This window comes from Pinus tabuliformis, chromosome 5_1 (genome assembly GCF_031772625.1).
Source record: "Pinus tabuliformis cultivar Carrire ecotype Pingquan chromosome 5_1, CPIR1, whole genome shotgun sequence".
Lineage (NCBI taxonomy): Eukaryota > Viridiplantae > Streptophyta > Pinopsida > Pinales > Pinaceae > Pinus > Pinus tabuliformis.
Genome location: NC_142305.1, coordinates 697,454,276 through 697,482,124, shown reverse-complemented (window position 1 = coordinate 697,482,124; position 27,849 = coordinate 697,454,276). Strand labels below are relative to the sequence as shown.

At 38.8% G+C, this 27,849-nt stretch overlaps 1 protein-coding gene across 2 annotated transcripts in view; it reads right to left on the bottom strand.

The window, feature by feature from the left end:
- LOC149166856 (uncharacterized) overlaps positions 1-27,849 on the bottom strand; it is an 86,938-nt gene that overhangs the window by 255 nt on the left and 58,834 nt on the right. For both annotated transcript variants that reach the window (XM_089432793.1, XM_089432794.1), the window contains 2 exons: positions 1,000-1,341; positions 190-745 (listed from right to left, as the gene is read on the bottom strand). In XM_089432793.1, the coding sequence (XP_089288919.1) occupies positions 190-745; positions 1,000-1,341 (898 nt within the window). The remainder of the gene's footprint in view (positions 1-189; positions 746-999; positions 1,342-27,849) is intronic.

The window sequence follows — 27,849 nt, the reverse complement described above, 5'->3', positions numbered from 1 at the left end:
AGGTGACAGAACTTATTAAGAGCAAATTCGTCTCTTCCACTGTGTGCTCATATCATAGCTGCAGGGGTATTATTATCTATGGTACAAATCATTTTTTCCTGGTAGCTATGCCTACATTTCACACTAAATGAAAGCTTCATGCCAATTGCAGAAAGAAATTTAGATGAGTAGATCTCTATTTCAATTTACCAATAGCGTTTTGCCAGGCCTTTCCATTTCCAAACTTCCCACTAGTTAACTCCGGGGGATCCCCACTAGCTGATCCCTTTCTGATCTCAGCTGGAGGAATAAAGAAATCCATGGAAAGACCAGGTACATTGAAAACAATTTCTTCTATTGTCCATGTTTCTTCGATCCTAGTTTTGGTAGAAGTCATTCCAAGTTGACCTCCAAATTTAAAAACTGTTACGACTGACCGACCTGAATGAGCAATCATCACACCGTCAACAGGTTTGTAATTATCAATTGTGGTTTCTATGGTGGTTTCCCAATACACAGCATCGTTTCCAGTATACTCAATTCGAGTAAGGTGTGAATCTTCCACATATACAAGAAAACCAGTTTTTTGACTAAAATAGCCAAAAAGAGCATGCCTGATGACTTCTGCAGAGCCATCATTACGTTCTGCTAAAGCAGCAGGACTGGCTGCAACCTTCAAAATAAAGCAATCTTCCTCTCCGATCCTTTTCTCCCCTACAAAGCGAGCATCAGCAAACATCCTTGCAGTTGTTCGAGGATCTAAACCCTGAAAAAGAGAGGAAACATTTAAATAATAATCCGAGAGAATAACAACAATGCCTGGTAGGCCCGTTCTAGGCCAACTTACTATTTACTTATACATGTGACCGCCTACATTTGCCAGAGTACCATAACATAACCTCTACTAGGGCGTCGAAACCTACTAAGTCCCTACTGAGTCTCGAAACATATACATCTCTTAATGTAACAAAGAAGAAAATAGCTTGGACAACATTATGCTTGCAGGAACTCCAATTGTACCTGAATGGCACGGCGAAGAGGCCGTGCTGGACCTTTCGCAGCTTGAGATCCCAACCATGGAGTTTGCCGCCAGACAATTTCACCATTGCTTCCAGCATGAACTTTATTGCACCCTACAACAAGTTCCACAGACCACATATCTGGCATAAATTGCCATAATACAAAACACCCAATTTCAGCAGACCTGGATAAATTTCGAGAAGCTGTGGAGGGTGTTTCATATTCTGTGGCTAGCATTTTCAGTTTTCCCATGGTATATGAGTTCTTCAATGAAGTGTAGAGCTTTGTGCAACCAGTTGCAGCAATATATTGTTTAACAATGTATTGGGCAGAGGACGTTTCCTGCCAAAATTGAAAATGAAAGGTGCTTGTAAACATTAGAAAGAACACATTAAAAGGAACGGTAATGGAGGTTGAGCAAAGCAGAAGCAACAAAGGTGGAACTAGAAGACAAAGTAGGGAGCTAAATATGGTTATTCTAAACACGAGAAAAAAAGACGGAAGAGAGTGGTTGCGAACTCCCGCAATAATAAAATAGCAGTGCATTTCACATTAAAATTAACATTAAAGCCATGGTACTGGAAAATTCATTGAATTGCACTTTTCATAATTTTGTAATATAAGATTCAGTTTTCAGAAGAAAAATAAAAACGAGAGAAATATAATTCAGAAACATCATAGAAGTCTGGAACTGCATCAAGAACATAATTGAAAGAAATATAATTCAGAAACAACATAGAAGTCTGGAACTGTATCAAGACCATAATTGAATATCAAAATTTTGTGCTGTATCAAAAGAGCGTTTAATATGGATGTGAAATCCAGCATTGAATATGAACAACAAAATATTATATATGTTTCCCTACTAACAAATTGTGTGGGTTAGATTGAGTGGTTAAGGGCTTTGAGCTTCATCCACCTTCAATTGATGCAAGGATGAAAACCTTTATCATCTATTCACCATGAGGATGAAAGCCTCTTTCATATGCTTCTTAAAGAGGCCATTCACCATTGTTTAGTCTAGAATGTATTAAGCATTCTCTCACCATAAGAGATATAGAGCTTTAAAGTCCTTTTTCTTGGACAGGTATAAACATGCACTCACAAGATATATATCGTTTTCATTCGTTTCCAAGAAAGAAGGTACTCCTAGCTTTAGCTTTAACAACCTAACCTGCAATCACATATACACTAGTGATGTACCTAGAGGCTAGAACATTGCTACACATAGATTGTACACACATGAAAAACCATAACTTAAAGAAATAATACCTCACTCCATAAGAATGTTGTGATTTGCTCACAAGTTCTTAATTTAATAAATCCCCGAGTACAAATGGAGAGAGCAAACGTTTATATAGGTTTAGCTCAACTTCCCTATCTAATAAAATAATATTTTCCTAATAAAATAATATTTTCCTAAGAAAATATAACTGACTAGGGGGTAAATCTGATCAAGAGCCCATAGAAAAATGCCTGGATACAATTTTCCATATGATTTTTAGTGCCACGTGTCTCTTTTTTCCTCCTTATCTTCATGCAAAGGCAAAATCTCGATGCCATTTTTCCTCCTTGTGTGCAAGGTTCTCACCAAGAGATAACAAGCTCAATAAAACTCATGAACGAGGTTGAGCACTTCCCAAATGTGTGAATGGATGCCAAGTCTACAAGCCTGTTAATGAGAGTACTCTCTCCAACAAATAACCACTTCCAAACAATATTATTGTTTGATCAAATGATTAGGGTGAATTTGATTGGTTTGCCATGGCCCATGTGTAAAGCTTCAAGGATGAGAGCATTCTTCTAGATAAGCATGAAAATGCCAAGTATCTTCATCAGTGAATTCCTATAAAAGCCTTTTCAGCCAAGAAACCAATATATTATTATCTCCTATAGCATGTGTGCCCTTCAAATTTGTGCTATGGTCCGATTCAGAAGTCTCATCACATGTGTGTAAAGGTGTGAACAAGGTCAAATAAGTCCTCATAGTAGGGCACACGATCTAGTAGCCTAGGGATGCATGTGATGATGTGGAAATAATGATGTGGAAGACTCAAACACTAGATCGCATGGATAAAAAGCTCCTAGTCAAACATGAAGACCAAATAACTCCTCAAAACATGGGTCAAAAAGATAAAGATGTGAAATTGAAAGGTTATTGTGTGAACAAGGATATTTGAAGCTTGGGAAAATTGGTTTCTTTGTGTTTCCTGAATACATACCAAAAGGGGCATCACCTAGCCTCGTGTACTTTAAGTTCCAATGCCTAGTGACCAATTAGAACGTCAAACTTAGGGAAAAGGTCTAAACGAAGAATTAGAACAATAAAGTGCTAACATATGAATACTAAGGCACTCAACGTAAGGTTTCGAATCTTAAATTTTAATTATAATAATGTTGAACTAATTAGGTGGTTCACAATGGAAAAAGTGAAAATATAAGAATTTTGAGATTATTATAAAGCAAGACTTCAGAATTTTTAAGCAAATTATTCCCTGAACCTCCTAGGAAATAGAATGAAATGGAGTGTAGGTGTCAATGTGGATTTTACCGAGGGAAAAGGTAGAGATGTGATGTGATACACGAAATTATCCAGGCAAAAAAACGAAATGTGGTGAGATGTGATGAAATATGAATGAAACCAGGCAAACTAGGCGTGTACACCACCATGTTAGAGGATATGAAATAACTATGCAAAGAAGGTGAAAGTGACTTGAACATGACCATGTGATCACCATGATGAAGAAAAAGGTACCACTCTAGTAACCTCCAACATTGTAACCTTTTGAAAGCTAGAATCAGACCACCAACCTGCACGAGACCATTTACCACTCATGTCAACATGAGAGGTAACACACTCCACCCACCAAAAACTAGAAGAAATGTTGTCCAGTTGATAATAACTTTCTTTTAGGTGCTTCCAGAAGACAAACCTACCAAGAGAGAAAAACAGCAACATTACATCAGCCATCAGAACTATGAGACCCCAAGAAGCCTTTTTGTACTCAACCAACAAGACTCTTACAGACATGTCGCCTTAGATGTCAAGACAGCTCATATAGCACTAGCAACCAATATGCCTCTTCTAGATCTCAACCACAAGTTGCAGTACCCCAACAACGAGACACATCTCAAACCAGATCTTTCTGCTCTTCCAATTCATCCAACCAAACATCTATTAGGAGTTTCTTCCCTGACCTTGAATGATAGCAGACATTGCATTAGGGAAGGTTGATCACCCCCTAAAGCAACCCATCTCCCCTGATAGTCTTGCTATTTTTCTTCTATTATACGAAAAACTTGCTCATACCTACACTATGGATTTGTTCACCACTCTTATGTCCTAAGGCTGTAGACTTTAGCTCTTTTACAACATAGGTTAGTTTTTCTCATATCAAGTTCATGTACGAGGCCTTTGCACTCCCAATTTGTATCTCATATAATTGTAAATAGCAGTGCCACTGACCTATTTATGGTCACTTTTTGGACATTAAAACGAATTATTTTATCTTATCTTATCTTATATGACATGTTGGGAGTTGTGCACTGCTATTTTTTTGTCCAAATAGAAAAGCAACCACATTTTGGGCTTCATATTTTTGACCTTTGAAAGAATTTTTCTCTTTTGGTCAAGAGGTAGGATGCATGAGCCACCAGGCATATTTTTATCAAAACACCTTGATTAGAAATGCAATTTTCATCTATAGTCCTAAAACATGACATGAGGAGCTATTTATGAGGATTTTAGTAGGGAGTTTCCTTAGTTGCACATATTATTCTGATAAGAAGAGAGTGCGTGGCTTAAAAAGGAAGGTTCTTGGCGGTTTACCTATTTCGAAACTTCTATTTTTTCCTAGAGATGGAGTGCACCCTTTAGAGGACAATAATTTTAGCATGGTGGGAACTTTTGTGATTGATTTTCCCTCTCATGCATACTATTTTCATCACAAAAGGAGCACACAGTCTTCGAGAGGGTTTGTTAGTTTTTGGTAGCATTGGAAGTACTCTAGCCTTGAAAATTGGTGGAGAGGCTAAGGCACATGAGTTCTAAAGAACCCAAAAACTGTTTGGTCAAATTCCACCTAGATTGTATTTTATTAAAATAATTAATATTTTTAATGGGGTTCCTAAGTCTAAACTTAGGAAAATTAAAATATTAATGGGTATTAATCAAAATATGGGTGAAAATGATCTAGACACTGGATGAAGTCATGTTTTAATCTTAGTTGTTGATTAGAGACTTAATCTCAGCCATTGAAGGCTAAACAGGAAAAGTATAAAATGGAGGCTTCAAGTTCATTTGAAAATGCACACTGAGAGAACGAATTGATCAAGAATTCAATTCCTAGGGCAGGGTTTGCTAAGGATTTCGAATTAAGTGATCATTCTGCAGCAGAGGGGCAGTGAGAATCTAGGAGGACGACTTTCCGGATAATACAGACAAAGAGGCAAAGAAAGCCAGCAGAGACGAAAAATTGTCTGTCACACAAAAGTCAGAACTACCAGGAACATTCGAAACTGTCGGGAATTGCCGAAACAACAGGGAAAGCTGACGCAGAGGGCAGAGAACTGCCAGGAATAGTTGGAACTGCCAAAACAGTCGGGAAAGCTGATGTAGAGGGCAAAAGCCGGAACTTCCAAAACAGTCGGGAAAGTTGACGCAAAGGGCAGACATCGGAACTGTCAGGAACAGTGAAAAATGCCGGAACTGGCGGAACAACCAAAAAAGCTGACATAGAGGGCAGAAGACGGAACTGTAGAGAACAGTCGAAACTGTCGGGAACAGCCGACGCAGAGGGCAGAAGTCAGAACTGTCGAAACTGTCGGAACTACTGGGAAAGATGACACAAAGGACAGAAGAGGCAACGCAGAAATAGCTAGGGTTAGCCAGTCTTGCGCCGGATCAGCTGGAATTCTGCAGGGTGAAGTGAGTAAAAATCACTCATATTTTCTACCAGTATTTTCTCTGTAAAAGATTGCTAGCTGAGCATCCTAGATTTGTATTCAGTGATTTCTCCTGCATAATAATAAACCCTCAGAACTGCTTGACCAGTTTTCTCGCATTGGTTTTTTCTGGGGACTATTGTGTCCAAAAATAAGTGTGTCCTATGTATCTTATTCTTTGCTCTGTTTTCTGTTTCATGAGATCAAATAATTAATTAGTGTAGGTTGCAGAAGTAATTTGCTTCAGTATTCAAAAGAATAACTTGATGAATGTAATTTAAAAAGCAATTAGGTGAAGTAGATTCAGATTTGTTGCAGTAGGGGTTCCTTAGAGTCTGGGAATTTTCACATGGTATCAAAGCATTGATTTTGAAACAGGAAGAGCAGATCTAGCGCTGAGCAGTGAGGCCAAAAGATGCACTTGGTAGCAATTCAAATCCCCTTGAAAGGATTGTGCAGTCCTTGCCAGGAAGCAAATCCGAGGAAATCTCTCTCTGAGTGAGACAACAGAGAGGTACAATTTTCAGTTCATGAGTTTGCAGAGTCAGAGGGAGTGACGCAGAGCCTCAGCGCAGTGCTTGAAGGCCACAATTTATGTCGGGGTAGAAATCCGCTGGAAAAGAACAAAGACACATAGAAGGGGAATTTTCTCCTTAGAGAACTTAACACCATAAAGTTTGAATTTCTCACTCGCTGAGCCACTGAGCAGTGTTAAGCAGTGACTAGAGGAGTCAGTTCGACAGTTGGGTGAGATGGCATCGCATGGGCTCAGAGATCAGGACAGGTTGGATGAAGCCTCCAACTATGTCATATGGAAGACCAAAATCTTAGTTGTTCTAGAGGAATATGATCTAGAGACCTATGTCAATAGTGTTGTAACTATTCCTGCTGACAACGATCAAAAGAAGAAATACAAGGCCGAGCAGGGGAAGGCAAAGAGGCTCATTCTCGATGCAGTTCGAGATCATGTGGTCTCACACTTGCAAGGCAAGGATACAACCTGAGAGATGTGGGAAGCCTTGTCTTCTCTGTATGAAGGCTCCTCCGAACAACAGAAGATGTATTTGGAGCAGAAGTTGCAGCGTACTTTGATGCAGAAAGGAGAAGGGGTGAACCTCTATCTTCAACATCTTCAGGACACTAGAGACCAGCTTGCTGCAGTGGGGTCCACTCCTCAGCGAACCGTGATGGTGAGGATAGCCCTGAATGGAGTCTCGGATGAATGGCTAGTTTTCGTCCAAAGCATATTGGGCAGAGAAAAACTACCTTCATGGGAGGAGATGTGGGCGGCTCTTCAACAAGAGGAGTTAAGGAGGGACCTAGTGAAGGTCAACCTCAGTGGTAGTAGTGGGAGTGGCTCAAAGACGAAGGAGGAAGAAAACGCAGCTCTAGCATCGAAGGGACAACAGAAGCAGAAGCGGCAGACGGACATATCGAAGGTGAAATGTTTCAGATGTGGTGAGTTGGATCACTTTTCCTCTCAATGTCTTATGAAGCAAAAGGATAAGGATGAGAAACATGATCCCAAGGTTGCTTCAGCAAAGATTGATGAGGATGAGCTTGCCATGAGTGCCCACGCATCTCCAAGAGGGAGAGGGGCGATATTGAGTTGTAGTCAAGAGGACTACATGTGGGTAGGATCCTTGAGGAGTCCACCTCTTGGATCAATTCCTTGCTACGGGAGCCCGAAATTCAGCAGTAACAAGATGGAATTAGTGTCAAATGATGCAATGGATTGTTTGGTGAGACAGATGCAATAGCCTGAGACCAGATACTGATCAGCGTAGAGCAAGGTTGGCAGCAGTGCAGATGGCACAGAGCAAAAGTCAGCAACAATGAAGAAGATTCAGAGGGTTAGAGACTAGAGCAATCAGTTTCCAACATTTATGAAATTATGTTGAACACAGTTAAGTTCAGTTAATTTTGGTTGTTTTTTAGTTGATTCTCTCAACAACTGAGTTGCAGTACGAATGGAGTGTTAGTAGTGGCAGTGCTAGTAGCATAGCAAATGCAACATTTGAGAGGGAGTTGTAGTACAGATGCAACAGTGGCAGTGGCAATATCATGGGCAGCAATACAGTAGCAGCAACAACACAGTGTTGGTGGCAGCAACAGTGCAAAAAGGAGGTGCTTCAAAAGCAGAGCAACATGCAGTTGGACATTGTTGCTAGAGCACTTTCCTCGCTAATAGGGAGTGTTAGTTTTTGGTAGCATCGTTAGTGATCTAGACTTGAAAATTGGTGGAGAGGCTAAGGCACATGAGTTCTAAAGAACCCAGGAACCGTTTGGTAAAATTCCACCCGGATTGTATTTTATTAAAGAAATTAATATTTTTAATGGGGTTCCTACGTCTAAACTTTGGAAAATTAAAATATTAATGGGTATTAATCAAAATATGGGTGAGAATGATCTAGAAGGTAGATCAAATCATGTTTTAATCTTATCCGTTGATTAGAGACTTAATCTTGGCCATTGAAGACCCAACAGGAAAAGTATAAAATGGAGGCTTCAGATTCATTTGAAAATACACACGGAGAGAACAAATTGATCAAGAATTCGATTCCTATGGCAGGGTTTGCTAAGGATTTCGAATTAAGTGATCATTCTGCAGCAGAGGGGCAGTGATAATTCGGGAGGACTTTCTGGAGAATGCAGATAGAGAGGCGGAGAGAGCTATCAGAGAAGAAAAGTTGCCTGTCACGCAGAAACCAGAACTGCCAAGAGCAGTCGGCACTGTTGGGAACTATCGGAACAGGTGGGAAAAATGACACAAAGGGCAAAAGTTGAAATTGCTAGGAACAATTGGGAAATGCTAGAACTGTCGGGAAAGCTAGCACAAGGGCAAAAGCCGGAACTGCTGGGAACAACTGAAACTGCCAGAACAGTTGGGAAAGTTGACGCAGAGGGCAGAAGCCGAAACTGCCAGGAACAGCCGGAACTACAGGGAACTGTCAGAACAGCCAGGAATGCTGACGTAGAGGGCAGAAGCCGGAACCGCCGGGAACAACCGAAACTGTCGAGAACTGCCAGAACAGCGGGGAAAGCTAATGCAGAGGGCAGAAGCTGAAACTGCCGAGAACAGACGGAAGTGTTGGGATCTGCCGGAACAGCCGGGAAAGCTGACGTAGAGGGCAGAAGCTGGAACTCCCTAGAACAGACAGAATTGCTGGGATCTGCCGGAACAGTCAGGAAAGCTAACACAGAGGGCAGAAGAGGTGACACAAAAATAGTCGGGGTTAGCCAGTCTTCTGTCAGATCAACGAGAATTCTATTAGGTGAAGTGAGCTGAAACTCACTCAGATTTTCCGCTAGTATTTTCTTTGTAAAGGATTGCTAGATGAGCATCCTAGATTTGTATATAGATATTTCTCCTGCGTAATAATAAACCCTCAGAACTACTACACCGATTTTCCCGCATTGGGTTTTTCCGGGGACTATTGTGTCCAAAAATAAGTGTGTCCTATGTATCTTGTTCTTTGCTCTGTTTTCTATTTCATGAGATCAAATATTTAATTAGTGTAGGCTGCAAAAGTAATTTGCTTCAGTATTCAGAAGAATAACTTGACGAATGTAATTTAAAAATCAAGTAGGTGAAGTAGATTCAGATTTGTTGCAGTAGGGGTTCCTTTGAGTCTAGGAATTTTCAGAGGGTTGTTAGGAGGATTTACTATTTTACTTGGCCTATTTTCAATAAAGGTCAAATCACATGGGTTGGAGGAGAGTTCACTTGACTTAGATTTGGATTATTTTAATGTATTAGCCTTCTTTACCTCATGCACCTACTTTGGAGGCATTATCTTTGGCAAACTGCACTTTTGACTTCTATTGATCGCTGGGAATATTTCTATACACTCATATGCCTATTCTATAAAGGAAGAGGCAGAAGGGTGAAGAAGGGTTCAATTTTATTGTTCACTAGCGATTCTGTTTGAGATATTTCTCTTCACACTCCTTTCAATAGGAGTAATTGTGAAAGTACATGTCTTTCCAATGAGACGCAGATATTGCGTGTACTTCATTCACATGAATCCATTGCTGAAAAAGTGTGAGGTGTTTTTCAAGTGATTGGACAACCCTTGGAGTTCATGTAGATGGAAGCTAATATTCCCCGAAACTTTGTACTCACAGCTTTGGAAATAAAGGTAACATTTATTTGGTGGCTATATCTCATTCATTTATTGCATCCCCTGAGGTAACATCCATTTGATGGCTATATCTCATTCATTTATTGTGTCTCCCGAGGTAACATCTATTTGGTGGCTCCTGCTTTGCTTTAATCAATTGAATTGGTTAACATTGAGAAGTAGTACCCCTTAGTCAATTTCTATACTCCATATCCCATAGGATTCAAGGCACTGAAGTCACTGTTAGTAGTTTCAACATGTATACTTGTTGCTTTTTAATTTTCTGCATGCAGATTTGTGCTTTTAAGAGTAGGTTTTTTTTGTTTAATAGCAAATTTACACATTTCCTGAGGAAGAGGTGTACGCTGATTCCTTAGGTTTAAATCAGCATTTTTTCTTGCTGTTTGGTGCATATTTCTACATAGATTACAGGCTCATATTTCAATCACAGCAAGTGTTTATTGCAGTTTGGCAATGTTCTTTTATCTCAAAGGTTCATATTTCACTTACAGGTTGCACAAAGATTCCACCCCATGGTTAGCAACCACTAAGCTAAAGTGCAGGGAGATGGTACAAGGTGACAATGTACACTCTCTAATTACCTTGGAACCATAACAGTTTCAAGAAATGTTGCATTAATCGTTATCGGGATAATATCGGCGTGAGGAAAAAATAGGAAAAAATCGTAATTATCGAGAAATAATCGTTTGGTACAAAAATATTCTTTTTTTTCATTTTTTTTAATATTTAAACCATATACGACATAAAATAAATACATTGACACATAAATATGATAAAAGAACTAATATATAAGATGTTTAATATCATTTCTAGTGCTAAAATCACGCATAACATTGAATCATGTCCTGAATAGTATGTCTTGACTCCTGAGTCCCAACTCAGCCTCAAAATATCAACAAAAAATATGATAATGTATCTCATCATGTCATAATGTCATATACAATAAAATGAAGAAAATAACTAAAGTCTAATCCTATTGATTTCCTCTGCCCCTCTTGCGAGAAAATGCCATAGCTTTCCCTTTCCCTCTAGATGTAGATGCTGGTGCCCGTGCTGATGGAGATAGCAGTGGAGTCTGATGTGCTCTAGAAGCTGAAGAACTAGAAGTAGGAGCTATAGGAGGTAGACCACGTCTTCTATTGGTGGTAGTGGTAGTCCGGGCAGGTGGTGTCACCTCCTCCTCCTGTTCCTCCTCCTACTCCTCCTCCTCCTCCTCCCCCTCCACTACATCCTGCACTAACCCATCATCAGCAGACTCCATGAGAGGCCTCTCGGCCTCAACCCTCCATGCAGCAGTGGTGTCAATCCCATCCAATGAGATGGCCTCCACATCAGGTGTCTTCTCAAGTTGCCTCACCCACAATTGAAGATTGTAGCAGACATAGACCATGTCATTAAGGTGCTGGGACTCCAACCTATACAAAGACCATGAAATAATAATTAATAATTATAAAAAAAATATTGTTTAATGAATTCAAAAATTTATTTGGAAATTTGCAATATTTTAAATGTTTAAGTGTTAACCTGTTGCACTTCTTGTTGTGTATTTTTTCAAATACACTACAATTGCGCTCACATCCTGAGGAGCTACATGTTTGGCTGAGGATGCGAATGGCAAGCTTTTGCAGAAGGGGTACCCTGCCACCATACATTTTGCACCATGCATCTACAACAAAATTACAAATAAAATTTTAAATAAACATAAGAAAAAAATGGAATTTGAAGAGACAATGAAATTTGAAACGAAGTTACAAACTAAAAAATACCTGGCATTTTAATTGTCCTATCAGTGACAACCATGTCAAAGCCAAATGTGCCACTTGTCATCCTATATGTCACAATTTGTTTAGAGATCTCTATACGTTGTTCTGGAGATCGCACCATCTTCTGGACACAGGATAAGAATCCATCCATGATCTCAGCATCAAAATCAAACCCACATGCATAAGAAAATGCAGGGTTCAGGAAAAGCTCAACAACATGAATGGGACGATGGAGTGTGTTGTTCCATCGCTCATCAACCACTCCCCATAGAAGGAGTTGTCTCTGAAACCCATCATCTCCCTTACCATCATAGTAGGCCCGAATGGCTTCTTTGGCCCTGTCCATGGCCTCATACAAATAGCCCATTGTGGGCTTCTCACCATCAACCAACCCAAAAACCTTTACCAAAGGTTCAGTAACAGTGCACACCTCCTGCACTCCCACCCAAAAGTCTTCCTGGTATGAAACTAGTCTGCATACGGCCTCTCCCTCTGGTTTGCGGCTCATTGGCAAAGCACGCCACTCCTCTGAAAGAAACATTCTCTTCACATCCCACATAGAATTCAAGAGGGATTGAAGAGATATGAAACTGGTGGCAAACCATGTAATGGCGGGGCGCACTAACTCTTTGTTGTTGGTGAATCTTCTCATCAAGCTAAGCACAGATGTATGGTTATATATAAATTTTGTAATGCTTTTGGATGAATCAACAATATCTTTGACAAAGGGAATTTTCCCTATGTCCTCCAACATCAAATCAATACAGTGTGCAGCACAAGGTGTCCAAAATAAAGTAGGATGCCTGTCCATAAGCATCCTGCCAGCAGCAACATAATTTGTAGCATTGTCCGTTATGACTTGGACAACATTTTCTGCACCCACCTCCAAAATAAACACATCTAGCAAATCACATAAAGTTCTTGCATCTTTGATTTGTGCAGATGCATCAACAAATTTGATAAACATAGTCCCCTTGGGACAACTAACCAAGAAGTTTATAAGGGTTCACCCCTTTTGGTCAGTCCAACCATCTGACATAACAGTGCATCCTGTTTGTGTCCATGATGCCCTAAAATCCTCCAATCTTTGGGTGCAATCACACTTTTCATTTTGAAGAATCTGGCCTCTGAAATCATGATAAGAAGGGATTTTGTACCCTGGGCCAATAGTTGCAATAGCATCAACAGCAGGCTGGAAAAATGGATTATTCCTTACAATGCTGAAAGGAATATCACTCCAGAGGAGAAATTTTGCCAGCAACTTGTCAGCTTGTTCTTTCTCAGTTCTTTTTAGCATTGAACTAATAGATGGCTGTGAACCAGGTGTGGTTCGAGGAACAAAAAATGATGTGGCAGCTACCGGATTGGTTGATGCTGCAGTAGAACCAGTGCCACTTGCTTCAGCTGACCTTTTTAGTTGCCTTTTGATTTCTTCTTTGGCCTCTCTGCTCTGGTCTAAATTTTCCAATGCTCTCATGGCTCTTTGGATGAGTTCAGGATTTGTATTTGTACAAGGCCCCACATCTTTTCCAGGGATTTGTGCAAGGTGAAACTTCAACCTGTACACCCCCCCGGACATAGAGTGGCCACACAACTTGCAAGTCAAGTTTAGTCTATCATTCGGAGCATCAGGTTCACCATATTCCCAAAAAGGATCCAATTTCCTTGGCATATTTGTTTTGAACTTTGAAATTTCAAACTTGAATGGTGTTTCAGTGAAGTTGTGAACCTATGGGAAAATAAGGATTACAATTTAGTATTTACAAAATTACAAGTTACAAATTTACAATTTAGTATTTTAATTTTTAATTTTTACATTGTACAATGAAAACCCAAGTTACCCAACCAAAAACAACCATTCCAAAGTTCAAACCCAAGCTACCCAACCATTCCAAACCCAAGCTACCCAACCAAATGGCAAAAACAATGAAAAAAACATAAACAATGTTTAAAAACAATGAAAACAAAAAACAAAAAAAATTGGTTCCCATAGTCATACCAAGTTACCCAACCAAAAACAATGAAGAAATACAAAAACAATCTTTAAAAACAATGAAAACTAAAAAAAATTGGTGCCCATACCAAGTTACCCAACCCAAAACAATGAAAAAATACAAAAACAATGTTTTTAAACAATGAAAACAAAAAAAAATTGATCCACATACCTTTTCTATGGAGAAATTGGTCTCCTCCTCTTGATTTTCTCCTCTAAGCACTTGAATCAGCTTCAAACCCTCTCCAGCAACGTCTCCTAGCTCTCCTCTGCCCTCTGCGCGCGACTGTGCAAATGATTTCATAAAAAAACCAAAAAAACATTATAAAACCTCGCTACTGGAGACCCCCACGATAATTTCGATATTTATCGCGATAAATTCGAATTTATCGCGATAATTTCATAAAACTCTGTAAAAAAAAATTACCCGCAATAATTTCGTATAAAAATCACGAATAAAATCGTTTTCTCGAAAAAATCGTGATAAAACGATAAAATCATGATTTTATCGCGATTTTCACAACACTGGTTTTAAGTATTAACAAAACCCATTTAAATAATACAATTAAAAATAAAGAGAAATATCATGTATAAGTGCCCATAGGCTTAAAACACTTGATATTAGAGTAAATAGCTCAGATATGATTTGCAAATGAGGTTTCAGTTGTACTCAACTCAGGTATCCTCCCAAAAGTAGTGATGGGCCTACATAAGTAAGGTGTACTCCCAAAAGGGTTATTGGCCCCACATGTCAAAGTTGACTAGGTCAGCCTTAAACATAATCTACTAATATAATTAGTGATCACATTAATGGCCAACTAGTTGGACTAACGACACAATAAGAGTTGTTCATAGCCAAATGTGAGCATTACACCATTCTCAACACTAACCCTTAAGATGAACAAATGGCTATAAAGAAAAATTATGAAATACAAAATAAGAGTGGATTTATAGATACCCAACTCAACACAGAGGTTGGTCATGGCCAAAATATGAAAAGTGGGTTTATGGATACCCAACTCAAACACACTTGAATGGGTTTAAAAATGTCCAATTCAATATAAGATTGGTCATGTCCAACATGTGAAGAAAAGTAAGTTTATTAATACCCATCTCACATACAACCTAGAAAACCTCAAGGCTAATATAGCTAAGAGAGGGTGTATGGACACCTAGCTCGAATACTAAGGTGGGCTTGTAGATACCTAACTCGAATACATCCGAGAGTGGGTTTATGGATACTTAACTCAAGTATCGAGAGTGAGTTTATGGATACCCAACTCAAATACTAAAAGTGGGTTTATATATACCCAAATGAATAGAGTCAATCATAGTCAAGCATGGAGATTACACTCTTGTATAACCCCTTTAATCCAAATAGGAGGGCTCATAGATAAGGCATACATCGCAAGATACATCATTACTAAAAGTTGATTAATTCACTAAAATATAGTTTATTTTAGTGAATTAATCAAGAATAGCAAAGAAGAATGTATGGTCGTACAATGGACAAAATACATCATTATGAAGTTGTAAAATCCCTCATTTTTTCCCTGTTTTTGTAATGTTAAAATTGTGACTATGTAAAGGCCAACGTGGCAACCATGACTAGTTGAAACAAATCTGGTAAAAAATTCAAGTGTTAATTGTTTTCTTGAACATAATGAAAATATGAAATGTTGGCCTTAAGAGAGGGAAAGCAAAGAAGTGGGAGAGTGGAGAAGTGAGGACGACATCCTCAACTTCAAAGATAGAGGTGGCACGATAGACTGAGCTACCATCTAACACATGGCGAAGAGGTGATTGGGCAAGAGTAAATGCCCACGTTTTCTTGATTCCACGTGTTCTTTGTAGCATCAGATGTGTTCTAGCCACAAAATTTTGTGGAGAGGCTAGAATACATGAGATCTCCAAAACGAAGAAATCGTTTCTGGAAATTCCACCTAAAGACCACTTAATTAGATTATTAGTCGTTTTTTTTAATATTTCCAGTCTAAACTTAGGGAATATGACTAATTAATCATAATTTATTAAGTCATGGTGTGAATGTTCTATAAACTCACACGGATCGACAAGGAAATAATTTGGGACATCGATTATGTTTTAATCTTGGTCATTGGTGCTCCAACAGAAGATTATAAGAAGTCGATGGGTAGATGGAAAATGCACTAGTGCAGTTACTCAGTTGCCCAGGCAGATCGATTTTCTCAGTCGTTGTGATTTAGCAGAGGAGATAGATCTAGAGGGAGAGCTAAGTTCATCCAGTTCAGGGAACAGATGGGTATGGTAGAGAACCCTTTCAATAGCAAATACCAGGTATCTCAAATGGTTCTCAGTTGCAGATGTTGCAGTTGCAACAACAGCAGCAAATGAGAGGGAGTTGCATTTTTGGCAGCAACACATATCACAGTTGCGCAGTAGTTGTTGGGCAGTAACAACCAGACATCAACAATGTGACAAGGAGATGATGTAGAGAAAAGGCGGTACTACAGGGGGCAGCAGCACCAGAACACATTCCTCGCTAAGAGGGAGTGTTAGTTTTTGTAGCATCGGATGTGTTCTAGCCATGAAATTTTGTGGAGAGGCTAGAATACAGGAGATCTCCAAAACCTAGAAATCATTTCTAGAAATTCCACCTAGAGACGACTTAATTAGATTATTCGTCATTTTTTTAATATTTCCTGAGTCTAAACTTAGGGAATATGACTAATTAATCATAATTAATTAAGTCATGGTCTGAATGTTCTAGAAACTCACACGGATCACCAAGGAAATAATCTGGGCCATTGATTATGTTTTAATCTTGGTCGTTGGTGCTCCAACAGAAGATTATAAGAAGAAGTCGATGGGTAGATAGAGAATGCACTAGTGCAGTTACTCAGTTGCCCAGGCAAACCAATTTTCTCAATGCCTGTGATTTAGCAGAGGAGATAGAGCCAGATGGTGAGTAGCAGGTGAGAGAGGGTAGCGGCAGGAGTACGAAGGGTAGATTTCCGAATTCAGGAAGAGGCAGTGTGAGGGAGAGTGTATTCCACAAGAGCACTGCACAAAGAGTGATGCAGAAGCACCAACGTATGGGCGGAGGGTCCACCTCTTGGTTAGGAAGTTGTTGTGGAGAGTGAGAAATTTCTTATAAAATTTCTCTCAGTATTTTTCTCTGTCTAGATTGCTAGAATTCTTGTACTCAGATTTGCTGCTGAAAATTAATAAGAAAACCCTCATCTACTGCACCGGTTTTCCCACATTGGGTTTTTCCGGGGACAATTGTCCAAAAATAACTATGTTAATATTTTCTATGTGTGTGCTAGAATTTCTCTATTTCCAACATTTTATTTGCCGCAATAATTTATTGTGAAAATTGCAGTAGTAAACTTATTCAATGTTTGTTGTAGCAAATAAACTGCATAATTTATTTGACAAATAAAAGAATATTCTTCAGTTATTGCAATAGATGAAATTTTCACACCACGATGTGAGAGAAGGCAAAATCGACAGTCTCTCGGGATACAAAGAGACTCAAGAAGAAAGTGGGGAAAAAAGAGAGAACACAAAAGAGAATAGGTATGCAAGAGAAGGATGCAAAAAGAAGAATATAAAAGAGGATGAGCCACAACTGGAAGAAAGCATGGGAGACGAAAAATGATCGAGCAACTGCAGAAACAAAACATCCCTGAGCTAGTGCTCTCTGGTTGGGAACAACATTGCCTGTGATGGTGTTGAGGCCTGTATCGTGTGCCTATGTTTGATTAGCTAGTGGGAGGCTCAGTGGAGAATTGAATCACCTAGTGTTTGTTGAGTAAGCTAATAAACCACTAAGTGCTTGTTGGAACTTGTATGAGTTAATAAACCACTTAGTGTTTTTTGAATGGGCTAATAAACCACTTGGGTGCTTGTTGGAAGGTTGATAAACCACTAGGAAGTGAAGTTGAGCCACTGTGGTGCTTGTTGAAGAGAGATGATAAGCCACTAAGTGCTTGTTGAGGAAGTTGATAAACCACTTAGTTCTTGCTAAGTAAGTTGATAAACCACCAAGACATTGGGCTACAAACTCCTGCAATGCTTGCCTTGAAAATCGAGCTGATAAACAACCTTTTACTATGTTAAATCTCCCAAAACTAAGTAATACCCTAGCTGGGCCTTGGGTGAATCCCTATGCGTGGTGCATACTGTTAGAGAGCAATTGATAAACCACCTGGACAGTATGTTCGAAAATGTAACTAGGCTCGGTCTTGATTTAATATATTTGAGTCATCATGTAATGTACTTGTCAAAAGAATAAAGAAAAGAATTATTATTATTATTATTGTGACTTATTAAAGCATGGGCTTCATGCTTGGTTCACCATGTTTTAGGTCAAAGTCCACATTGAGGACTTCTAAGATTTATTTTGAGTCAATAGAGTCATTGTACTTTTAAAGAGACCCTTAGGCTTTTGAAACATGTAAAAAGGTTTAGTATTGAGTCAAATATAATTTATGTATCCTCCATATCAAGTAGGCCTCAAGACATCAATTCGACCTCCTTTGAAGCGTATAAATAGAAGCAAGTCAAATTCATTTGGAGCATTCTCATCTCAAGCAAGTTTGATATCTCTAAGGAAACTGGAAAAGTGCGAAGTGGGCCAAAGGAAGCCAAAGGAAGTGCGAGTTGGGTGGAGTCTAAGGAGAAGAAGAAAAATTAAATTTTGGTGCCTCTCTCTCTTTGTTCCATGCCCTAGTTTGGAAGATAGAAGTCTTACAAGTTTTGTTGATGCTGGAAGTTCCCTAATGTCAAACGATGCTACATAGTCGAAGTTGCTGGAAGAGAGGTCGAAAATCTGGGAGGCTAACTTGGTGTGGAGCGAAGGTTTGGTATTTGTCTAGGGTGTAGAGTCTCAAAGAATACTATTGAAAGGAAGAGAATTTTGACTGGGTTTTGCCCTCGAGGGGGGGTTTTCCCTGGCATAGTGCCTATATCTGGTGTCCATTCTTTTATGTGCTTTTGCTTTGGTAATTGCTTAATGAACTAAAAGAAAGAAGATATAAATCTTAATAAGAAGTCCAGAACATCACAAGTAATTATCAAGTATAAGAAAAAAATTATGCCTTTTTTATTTTCTAACATGGTATCAAAGCTTTGGTGAAGAAAGAAAGAAAAAGGCAGTGTCAAGCACTTGATCAAGGAACCATTCAAAAGGATTATCTCACGAAAAGAGTCTACTATATTCAAGGAAGATATCTAACACAATCAAGGGAGAGAACAAACTTGAAGGAGCCTCAAATTATAGATCTTGGAAAAGAAGATTGACCTCATCCTTGAAAAGAACAAAGTACTTGACTTGGTCAAAGGAAAAGTTAAGAAGCCTATAGATGACTCCAGTGATGCTGACAAAGTAAAATTCAGAGAATTAGAATTGGTGGCCATGACTCTAATGGTAGAAGGAATAAAGGACAATCTTGTCCCATTTATAGCCAACATCAATCATGCTCAGGAAATGTATGAAGCCTTGTCAAAGTTATTCACTATTAAGAACATTGGTCAAGTGGCAAGCTTGAAAAATGAACTAAGGACCACAAAGATGACTAAAGAAGATACAATGGCCTCCTTCTTTGTGAATATAGCAAGAATCAGAGACGATCTTTTGCCCATTGATGAAATTGTTCCAGGCAAAGAACTCATGATCACTGCTCTATTTAGATTTCCCCCTACTTGGGGTGCATTTGCTGCGGGTCTTAACAGTTGGAAAGAAGCTCCCACTTTTGAAGAACTATGAACTGCCTGCGGTTAGGAAGAATTGAGGATTTCATTATTGGCCAATTCTGAAGATGTTTCAAATGCCTAGATTACTTAACATAAAGAAAAGAAATTGAAAGGACCAAGGAAGAAAGTTGACATGTCCAAGGTAGAATGCTATCAATGTCATAAGAAGGGTCACTACAGGAGTGACTGTCCCGACAATCCAAGAAACAAGAAGAGAGAAAGAGATCAAGCCAATGTTGCTGAAGAGGAAGACCTAAAGAAAGCCAAACCCGAAGAATCTGACATAAGGGACTTACACTACTAAGTCCTTTGCTTGTAGCCTTAGATATCTTATTTTATATTTTTGATGTTTTAGAATTTAGAGGTTTTAACATGTTTTTGGAAAAAGACATTGTTTGTTTTTGTAAGTTTATAGGTATCCCTCAAGCTTTGGAGGGAGCCCCCAACAACTCCCAAAGATAAGTATCTCATTTCCTTTCAATTTTTGGTTTCATGTACTCATTTAGTTGTGATTATATTAAATACTAATCATCATTCTCCCTCTATTGTCTTGATTAGGAAAACATCTGCTATATTCTCAAGGAGTATGAAAGAGGACCTCTCAAGATAAGGTTTGTCAAGGAACAAAGGCATGTTTTAAAACATTGATTTCCTTATAATAAATGTTTATTCATTTCACAATCTATTACTAACATTGTTGTGTCTAGCTATAATGAATCATATTGATTCTTGTTTTTGGTAATTCATCACTTGATAAATCTACCTCACTCATATTCTTAACTGATTTTATAGAACCCTAGACAAGTTCTCTGGAAAACCCTAACCTAAGGGTATGCTAATGTGAATGTCTGAAACCCTAAACTTCTTACGCATATTGAGAAATGTTATTTGAAGTTCTTATTGATGATGTCATGTTTAGGTTTTTTGTATGATCAAGAAAACCTAACTTGTTAGGGTTGAATGATAAATTCCAAAATCCAGAACCTTTGGAATATTGGTAATTTTGGGTTTGCTATGTTCCTATATTGAACCCTAACTCATTAGGGTTTGGTGGAATGTGTAAACAAGACCCTTATAATGTCTTAGAAATGATTTCCTTGGAATGTGTGTTTGTCTGATGAAACCCTAGTTTGTTGATATTTGTGAAGTTGGGTTTGACTAACACATGATATGAAATGCCTATGCATGATGAAGAAGTCCTAGATGTATGAGCTGACCTATTTGTTGGTGGTCATAGATCTTAGGGTTTGGAACTAAGCCCTAGTCAAAAATTGTTTTTCTAGGATGATAGTATTTGTGAAATTCTAAGGTTTTGGAGTTGAACCTTAGTAGAAGTAAAAATCTATGATGTATGATGACAATATGATGATTTCAGATTTGTGTAAGATTGTTGAAATATGAGTTTTAGTTGAGATTAATGTTTGATTGAAAATCTAGGGTTTGCAACTAACGCGAGTGGAAGTTGGTCATGTTAATGACTAAGCTGAGATTGGTTTTGATTGATTCTTTTGTATGCCTAGGATTTTTATTAATCTCTAGTGGAAAATCTAACATATGAATTATGAAAGTTGTTTGAATTGTCTCTAGGGTTTGCTATATGTTGTAGTAGGGTATGTCACACCTTTGAAAGAAACATTGAAACCCTAGATGGAATGAAAGTTGTTATGAAGAAGTCTAGGGTTTATGGCAAAGTCCCTAACAAGATGTTGACGAGAATGTGCCTCTTGTTTAAGTTTGGGTATCTGATTCATCATGAAACACGATATTCTCAAAAAGATGAATCCCACTTTGATTGTCACAAAAGATCACAGGGGTATCCAACACATGTCCAAACAGATCACAAAAGCGCTTCCTCAACCAGACAACTTCACAAGAGGCCAAACTAGCAGCAATGTATTCAACCTCAACGATGCTTAAAGCCACTGACTCCTGCTTCCTACTCATCCATGAAATTGAAGCAGAACCTAGAGAGAAGCAACATCCTGATGTGCTTTTGCGATACAACACACTTCCAGCCCAGTGTGCATCAGAGTAACCATGGGGCCTCACATTCTCGGCAGTGTATCTCAGTCCATAAGTGATTGTGCCCCGAAGATATCTCAAGAGATTCTTGGCAACAATCCAATGTATATGATGAGGCTCGACCATAAACTAACTCAATGTGTTCACTGCAAAACATATGACCGGACGGGACTTCACCAAGAACATTAGGGCCCCTATGAGTTGATGATACTTAGAAGGATTTCCCAAATCGGGCCCGGTAGCACTTCTGCATAACTTCTTGAAGTTAAGTTCCATCTAAGTAGTCACGGATTTGCAGTCCACCATCCCAAATCTTTCAAGTAGCTTCACAACATATTTTCCTTGAGAAATGAAAATCTCCCCTAGCTTTTGCCAGACCTCCAACCCTAGGAAGCAATGCGTCATTCCTAGGTCCTTCATATCAAATTCAAAAGCTAACTCTCTCTTACATTGATGAATAAGAGGGTCTGCACCTGTCAGAAAGAGATCGTCCACATAAAGTACCAAGATGAGAGGTCTATCATTCTCAACTTTAAAGTAAAGGTTCGAATCAGCTTCACTTCTTGTAAATCCTAGCTTCATCAGATAGTTATCGATCCTCTCATACCAAGCTCGGGGTGCTTGCTTCAACCCATAGATGGTTTCTTCAATCTACATACATGTGTCTGATGATCTTAAACTTCAAACCCCTCAGGTTGTTCCACATAGACTTCCTCATTAAGTGAACCATGCAAGAAGGCGGTCTTGACATCCATCTAGTGTAGATTCCGTCCTTGCAAGGCAGCATGGGCTATAATCGAACGAATTGTGGTGTAGCGAGCAACGGGTGCAAATATCTCATCATAATCTATACCTTCCTTTTGAGAGAAACCTCGAGCAAAAAATTTGGCCTTGAACTTCTTAGCACTTCCATCAACACCATGCTTGATCTTGTTGAGCCATTTAGAGGTGACAATAGATTTGTCCTGGGGTCTGGGGACCACATCCCAAACATCATTCTTCATAATTGACTCATACTCTTCGTTCATAGCATCCTTCCATACTTGTTGCTTCGCAACTTCTTCGAAGGAGCAAGGTTCAAGCTGAATAATGGTGCTCATAGCAATTAAGTACCCTTGGTACCTATCAGGCTTCTTGCTTTCATGAAATGTCCCCCTCAGTGCAACATGTCTCTCGGCATATTCAAGAGTTTCCCTCAGCCATGAGGGTCTCCTTTTGGAGGAGAAGGGCTCATGGGGACGAGGATCAATGGGATCCATCGATGCTTCAACATCGGGCATCGGCTCATCCTGTGAATCTCCTTGATTTCTTGCATCTGCTTCTTTGTCCTTACTTGAAATAGGAAGGTTGATAATATTCCTTAGGGCAACATCCTCATCGAAGGTGACGTCGTGACTCAACTCTACTTCTCTTTGACCAGGTACATAGATTAAAACTGCCTTAGAAGTCTCACTGTAGCCCACAAAAATTCCTTTCTTCCCAAATGCCTTCAATTTACTTCTCATTTCTTTCGGCACATGAAAGTATACGGGACTACCAAAAATTCTAAAATGAGAAACATCAAGTTTCTTACCAATGAAAACTTCTTCGGGAGTTTTGGAGTCCAACTCTTGATGAGGGCATCGATTTTGAACGTACACAGCAGTGTTGGCAGCTTCTCCCCATAGGAACTTTGGAAGTCCTTGATCATGAAGCATGGCACAAGTGGCTTCTATAATGGAACGATTCTTCCTTTCAGCAACACCATTTTGCTCAGGAGTATATGCAGTAGTAGTCTCCCTCTTAATGCCAGCTTCCCTACAATAGTCATTGAATTCATTTGACTCATACTCAGTTCCATTATCGGTCCTCAATATCTTGATCTTCTTCCCTGTTTGATTTTCCACCAAGGCTTTGAAGGCACGGAACCATGAGAATATTTCGTCCTTCTTCTTCAAGAAATATATCCAAGTTTTGCGAGAGAAGTCATCCACAAAGACAACATAATATAAATATCCTCCTAATGATGTCACAGGCAACATACCAGATAGATCAGAATGAACCAATTGCAAAATGTCTATGGTCTTGCTATCACTTGAGGGGAATGGTCCCCTTGTATGTTTTCCCTCGGCACATCCCTGACATACACCTTCATGCTCTATTTTGAATTCGAGCATACCTGTAACCATCTTCCTTGCATCAGGTAGAGCCTTATAGTGAAGATGAGCAAACCTCTGGTGCCATAGTTCAGATTGAAGAGATGTGTCGCAAGACATGGCTCACTGTGGACTTCCTCCAACTTGATATAAACATCAACCCTGAATCTAAGAGTAAATGCTTCTTTGAAATTTCTTTTCCACACACATAACTTTCCATCGATGAATGCCACCTTGAATCCTTTGTCTTCCATCGCCGAGATAGACACTAGATTCTTTTTTAGATCAGGTACATATAGTACTTCTTGAAGATGAACGGTGTTACCTTGATTCAATTGAAGGGTAACATTCCCAACTCCCTTCACGAGATAGGTGGGATTGTCTCCAAAGATAATTTCCAAATTTGTATCCTTCTCTATCAGATTTGAAAGAGCTTCCTTGTACCCGGTGAAGTGCCTTGAGGCACCACTATCAATCAACCAATTTCCCAAAGTATCTGGAGGAGAGGCAGTAGAGAGGGCAAATATAAGATAAAATTCCTTTTGCTTAGAATTTACAACGTTAGACTCATCATACTTGGAGTTTCTTGTTCTTTTAAAAGCTCGATCATTTACAAGTTGAGTAGCGGAAGCATTCCTTTTCCCTTTGTTGTTGAACCTGCCATTCCTTTGACTGTTGTTGTTGCCCCTGGAATGATTGTTATCATCATCATGAGATGTGTCCCTTCTATTTGGACACTCCCTGGCATAGTGGCGAAACTTGTTGCAAACGAAGCATCTCGCTTCCTTCCAATTTTGAATCTCGGTCTTCCTTGACTTTACTTCTTTGAACCTGCATTGTTCTTCCTCTTGGCATGAGCAAAGAATGCGGTAGGATTATTCCTATTCGAGGGCATCTCCAATTCCATCATCCTTGTTTCTTCTTGAGAACATCTAGTCAGCAATTCTTCAAAACCTAGAATTCTGTCGTTATTGAGAATAATAGTGTTGAACACATGTCATTTAGGAGGAAGACCTCCAAGGGCAATGAGAGTGAGCTCCCTGTCAGCAATATCTTCACCAATCGAAAGAAGATCATTTTTTATCTCGGTAATCCTCATGAAGTAGGATTGAATATCCTCACCTTTTCCCTTCTTTATATCCTATAGCTTGTTCTTGAGGAAAAGAATTTGATTTGCATTGCTAGATTTGAACATGTCAACCAACCTGTCATATATCTCCTTTGATGTATTCAAATCAAAGATGTAAGCAACTAAGCGCTTATGAATAGAATCCCTGATGATCTTCTTGGCTTTTACTTCACCCTTCTTGTACTTTGTCTTAGCAGCTGAAGGAGGTTCCGGAATCTTTCCCTGCACATAATCCATGACATCTTGCTCTTCTAAAGTCAAATCAATAGACATATTCCATGCATGATAATCAGACTTATCATGAAGCTTATCATCAGACTTGAAGTAGGATGTGGAGGCCATTGAGACTTGTTCTTGATCAGTGATTGCACCTCTTAGTGATTGCTCTTCACTCTTGCTTGTGCTTTGTATTCACCTCAGTTCTAATACCATGTTAATTTTAGGATAACAATGGTATGTTCTATGCTTAGAGCAATTTTACTTCAATTTTCTTTATTAGCCCAATATCATATCCAGTATAGCAATCACATCAACATGATAGTAAAATGCAGATAGAACATAAACAATAACAATAGAATAAAGCCAACACAAGAGGACAGAAGATATGCCACTAGCAAGGGACAAACACCAATGTGGGGAAACCATTAATCAATTCTTCTTACAATTCTTCAAAAGTTCAGTAGAGAGAGTACAATTTACAATATTCAGTTGCCCAAACCAAACAGTGAAAACAACAGAAACAGAAACCCTAACCAGAAAGTCAACGCTCGTCAACAGGGTTGAAATTGACCTCCAAAACAGCTCGGTCAACCTTGGTGAACTCGGCCTCCAATAGCAAGATAATGCAACCCAAAATAGTCCAAAAATAACCAATCAAATAAAAATAACCAATCAAATATGGTCAACAAAAGTCGATGAAACAACCTGAATTAGGGCAGTGAACATTGGTCAACGAGGGGTCAAACTACCTCGATTTTTGTGCCCAGAATAGCGGCCTTTCGAAACACAAGTCTCCCTCACAAACCGAAGTCAAACAGGGTCAACACTGGTCAAAGTTAGCCTCCTAAAATTTCGGTCAAATCTGGTCAACACAACAGCGAGAAAAGACAGTCTTCCTTTTACACGTGTCAAGAGAGAGAGGCCCAGAAATCCATACCCAATCAAGACGAGAGAGAGAAACATGAATGAGATGAGATGCCAAAATAAGGAGGCATCTTGTATTTATATGCAACGTTGAAGGTTAGAGGAGGCTAATTTGATTGTTGGCCGACCTTGACAATTTGTCCATAATCAAAATAAATTCATAACTTCATTTGTACATGTCATAATGAGATGATCTCCAGATCAATCCTACACCTCGTGGAAAGAGGAATCCAAGAAAAATATCAGTTGCCTCATAAGAGCTGTCCAAAGTGATGGTTGGCCCTAGTTGCGAAATTTAACAATTGTGTAATAAAGGAATATCATAAAGAGTTATCTTGTTCGAAGACATTCAAGAATTGCCATTGGGTGCTATGTCAGAGTCATGAGAAATTACATTGGATCAAGTGATATCCTATTACACATGAAGAACGTGTGAAATTTGTGTCAAACTCTGTCATTAAGGAAAAATATTTCAATTTTACTATGTGCCATTGCGAAAAAACCATTACCCATCAAGATAGAGTAGTGAGGATCACAAACTAGCAAGAAGAACCTAGGATACCAAGCCCTGTGAAGTATTTGCAAAGAGAAGAGATGTTGTGAAGAAGAACCAATGACACTGTTAAGAGAAATATGGACTAAGGAAGATGTGCTAAAGTTTCCAAGGAATAGTATTGTTGCATCCCTATTTGTAAGCATGAAAGAAGTAATATGAGCCTATTCTAGGTCTGTAGTAAAATTATGGGTGATATAATTCTTCTCTCGAAGAAAGGACCAAGCATCATCAAGCCTCAAGCCTATAATGTTTTGAGCCTGTTATCTAAAGCAAAGGTTCATTTCTAAATGAAGACAAGGATTCTCAAGAGGTATGTATAATCCTTTATCACATTTCAAAATCTAGGCATAGATTTATGTCCATTTCAAAGTCCTCTTGCATAAAATGTCTCCTAAGATGTATACTCTTAGAAGACCTCGTCATTCACATTGTGATATCTATAATCTTATAAGTCTGTCGTTTTGCATGGGTTTGTGCTACAATTCTTGAGTCCCTTGTCGTGACGACAGAGACATAATCAATATGTTAAGTCCTCTATCCTCTCCTTGCATATGTAGACCTAAGTTTTATGCTACAATTGGAATAAGACAATCAAAAGCATTGATGAGATCCATCCCTAATATAAAAAGCATATAAATGACACTTTTAGGGTTTGTAACTAACACATTAGTGTACATGTAGAACTTGCAATTTGAAAATTGATAGGTCTTGAAGACTTTGGATATTGAAGCATCTAGGATTTATAAACCCTAGCAAAAGTATGAACTAATAAAACCCTATGCCTAATCGTTTCCACTAAAAGAAGAATCCCTAGAAATGACATCATATTGATGTGAGAACAAAGATAATTACAAGAAGTACAAGTTCAAGAGGGAGTTGGTTCTTTTCTTAAAAGACAAGTACTCTACATCTCATTTCTTTGATTACTATTGTTGCTATTGCCTTTATCTTTGGATAATATTTTTTCTATACACTTTGCTTAATTATATTTGTTCTTCCCTCTCCTAATGAAGTTTGTGGGTTAATGATAAGAGCTATTGAGGCTTTGACAACATGTAAAAGAATTAGAAGAATGTACCAAAGAACGAGGACTTTCTTAAATTATAAAAGACGTGACTGCAGAAAGAGCAAGCAGATCTAGTATACACCAAGACGGCAACATGGAAGCAAAATCTGAGAAGGTTCTCCAAGTAAGAGGGAGAGGTTCATGATAAGATGTTTGTCTCAATTGAAAGAGTTACCCATGGATCTTGAGAACCTTGTATCTTGAGATTGATGGAT